General features: G+C 39.2%; 1 protein-coding gene across 1 annotated transcript; it reads right to left on the reverse strand.

Annotated features, from left to right (window-relative positions):
• Positions 1-539: 539 nt before the first annotated feature.
• On the reverse strand, positions 540-1489 carry LOC121754091. Its single transcript, XM_042149436.1, has 2 exons — positions 1007-1489; positions 540-833 (listed from the first exon to the last, which is right to left on the reverse strand). Exons 1-2 carry the CDS (start codon positions 1380-1382, stop codon positions 745-747), a joined length of 465 nt encoding a protein of 154 aa, XP_042005370.1. The 5' UTR covers positions 1383-1489; the 3' UTR covers positions 540-744.
• Positions 1490-2779: the final 1290 nt, after the last annotated feature.

Below are 2779 nucleotides of genomic sequence, written 5' to 3' on the forward strand. Positions count from 1 at the left end.
TAACAATTTCATCGGAAAAAACATACATGATTCGAAAAAAAAAATTACATACTAATAAAAAAAAAACTTCATACATTATCACGTCAACCCCTCCGAGTCCAAACCTCTTCGATGATATCCTGCTGAAGTCGAATATGGGCATCTGTTTGCCGCATGTCGGCAAATGCACGCAGCCGCGCGACCTCTCCATGAGGTACCCCCATATTTATAGAGATGTAGAGAGAGTAACTTGTTAACACAAGTGGTGCGAATGAAATAAAATTCAACGAGTCGTATATATAGAGTTTAAAAAAAAAATTTAAAAGCGGGACGTCCGACTGGACGTCACAATGGCGGACGTCCGCCCGCCCGTCGCGCCGACGTCCGAGGACACCCGACGTCCTCACTGGACGTCCGTATCTGACCCTAAACGCCACAATGGCGGACGTCCGGGTCGCCCGTCGCGACGTCCGACCGGACGTCCGCCATTGGAGATGCTCTTATATCCCTATTGTGGATGCTCTAACGTGATAATCCTATTGAGGAATATAATCGAGGAGTTTTACACAAAGTTTCTTTTTCTTTTATTTGCTCTTTCCTTTTATTCAATACATCAATGATACGTTCCAAAAATAGGAAAGAAAGCTCAAACAGCAATTAAAGAAAAATGTTATTTACAACAACCCATTTAATAGGCAAAAAAGTTTGATTATCTGTATTAATTAATTAGCTAAAATTGCAATTTTGCAACAAACAACAACCCAATCATAAGTTAGGCGGAGATTGGCGCACAGAACACGCCACCACTTGCGCCCATTGCTTCAATCTCGTTTTCACCATCTCCGGATTCTCGCCTATTCAAACAGAAATATTCGAAATCAATTAATCCATCCAAATCAATTATCGATCGACATCACACTTAACCGAAAAACGTTCACAAACACTTTCCCCTTCTACACGCAATCAATCAAAATCAAAATTCAAAAAAGCAGATTGAACACAAAAGGTAGATTTAAAAAAAAATTACCTGGATCGATGAACGATCCGAAGCTCTCAAGAGTTGAGGAAGCGGAATCGGAATCGGAGAAGGATGCGGAGGAAGATCGGGAGAGGCTATTGGTGTAGCGCCTGTTGACGGCGCAGTAGAGCTCGAGCGCGGGGAAAGCGGAGGAGAGCTTCGGATCCAGATCGGGGGAATCGAAATTGAATCCTAGCTCGAAGCAGGCGCGCAGCTCTTCGAGGTCTTCGTCGGTGACGCTGCGGCCGCGGCGGAGGCGGTGGCTCCGGCGGCGGTTGGTCCAGGCCTCGTCGCGGAGGATGTCCGGGGACCACGAGTTCTGCTTGCAGAGAGGCGGCTGGTTGCCGCTGCGGAGGAGGAGGCCGCGCTGCTCTGGAGCCGACATCGAGGATTGCGGTTCGCCGCCGTGTGGGGGCGGTGAGGAAATGATTTATTTCTTTTCCCCCTTTTTTGAGTGGTTTATTTGAGGGGAGCGGGAATAGTGTGATTGGGAATCTGGGGCTTGTATATATAGGGGTGAGGTGGAGCGAGTTGTCAAAGGAGTCTGACAAGGACTGTGGGACCATGTGGGGTCCATGCGACCTCTCGCCGCCTCAATTTTTAGTATGATGAGTGGTTTTCATAGATGTGCGGGAATATTCTCGAGCTGTTTCATCCTATAATTGTCCACCAATAACCCTTTTCTTTTTTTATAAGATCTACCAATAAATTTATTATACTGAAAAATCCTACTTTGTATTTCTGATAGTATATCAATGTTTCCCTACTTTTTTTTTTTGACCACATATGTATTGAATACGACTTGGCAGGATTCGACTAATTTTGTTAGCCTGGATTTACGAATTAAGATCGAAAATTTTTCCAGCAGGTGGTGAGTAAACGTTTCCTTCGTCAATTTTTATGATTACAATGTATAATTTCTACGTCAATTTTCGGGTGGAGTGTTTGGATTTAATTTTCGACGAGTTAAGAGTTCTAAATCTTCAGATATGAAGAGAATAACTTGAAGCTTAACCTTCGTCCTATAACGTTGCTTAAAATATACTGTACTAGTAATTGAGTTTTTTTTTTTTTTTGTTTCTAATTTTGTAAAGATGGCTCATTAATTAGATGTATTGAGCTGTCCATCACAGCTGATGGATAAGTTTATATCTTAAATAAAACGGTGTTATTTTAGGTCATTTTTAATTATACATCAAATTTTATTTTTGCCTGTTCTCATAAGATATGTCTCAAATTGTGTGTTTACACAATTTATTTCAGGAAAAAAAAACATCTCCAGAATATTAATATGGCTTCCCAAAAGAATTAAAAAGAAAAAAATAGTAGATTTGGGAATATTTTTACTAAGGCATTCATTCATTAGTATGCTCTTATCCGATTTTAATTGTCGCATTTAATTATTTCTTAATAGGCTATCATCCAAATTATTAATATGCAATTATAAAGGCATTAATTCATTAACATGCTCTTGTCCAATTTTCATTTTTTTTCTTACTTTAAATTACTGTAGCTAGTTGTTAAATAGGAGTATAAATTTCAAAAGAGCGTGTGACTGGATTTAATAATTACTGTCTGAAAAAAATATTGAAAACTATAGCAAGTAATGAAATAAGATACGTTAACATATATACTGTCGTAATTGAGATCAAAATTATCAACTTAATTAATTGATGTGCAAGCTTATTTGACCCTTTTTGTAATTCGATGTTTAATTGTACACTTTTTTGCGTTTTTATGAGATAAGATTGTGGGAAAAAATTACTGTAACATAATTGTAAC

This window comes from Salvia splendens, chromosome 11 (genome assembly GCF_004379255.2).
Source record: "Salvia splendens isolate huo1 chromosome 11, SspV2, whole genome shotgun sequence".
Classification (NCBI taxonomy): domain Eukaryota; kingdom Viridiplantae; phylum Streptophyta; class Magnoliopsida; order Lamiales; family Lamiaceae; genus Salvia; species Salvia splendens.

Excerpts from the sequence above, each read along its gene's own strand:
- LOC121754091 (XM_042149436.1), bottom strand. The coding sequence starts at position 1,382 with ATGTCGGCTCCAGAGCAGCGCGGCCTCCTCCTCCGCAGCGGCAACCAG. Across the intron at positions 834-1,006 it reads CGGATCGTTCATCGATCCAG|GCGAGAATCCGGAGATGGTG; the intron begins GTAATTTTTTTT and ends CTGTTTGAATAG.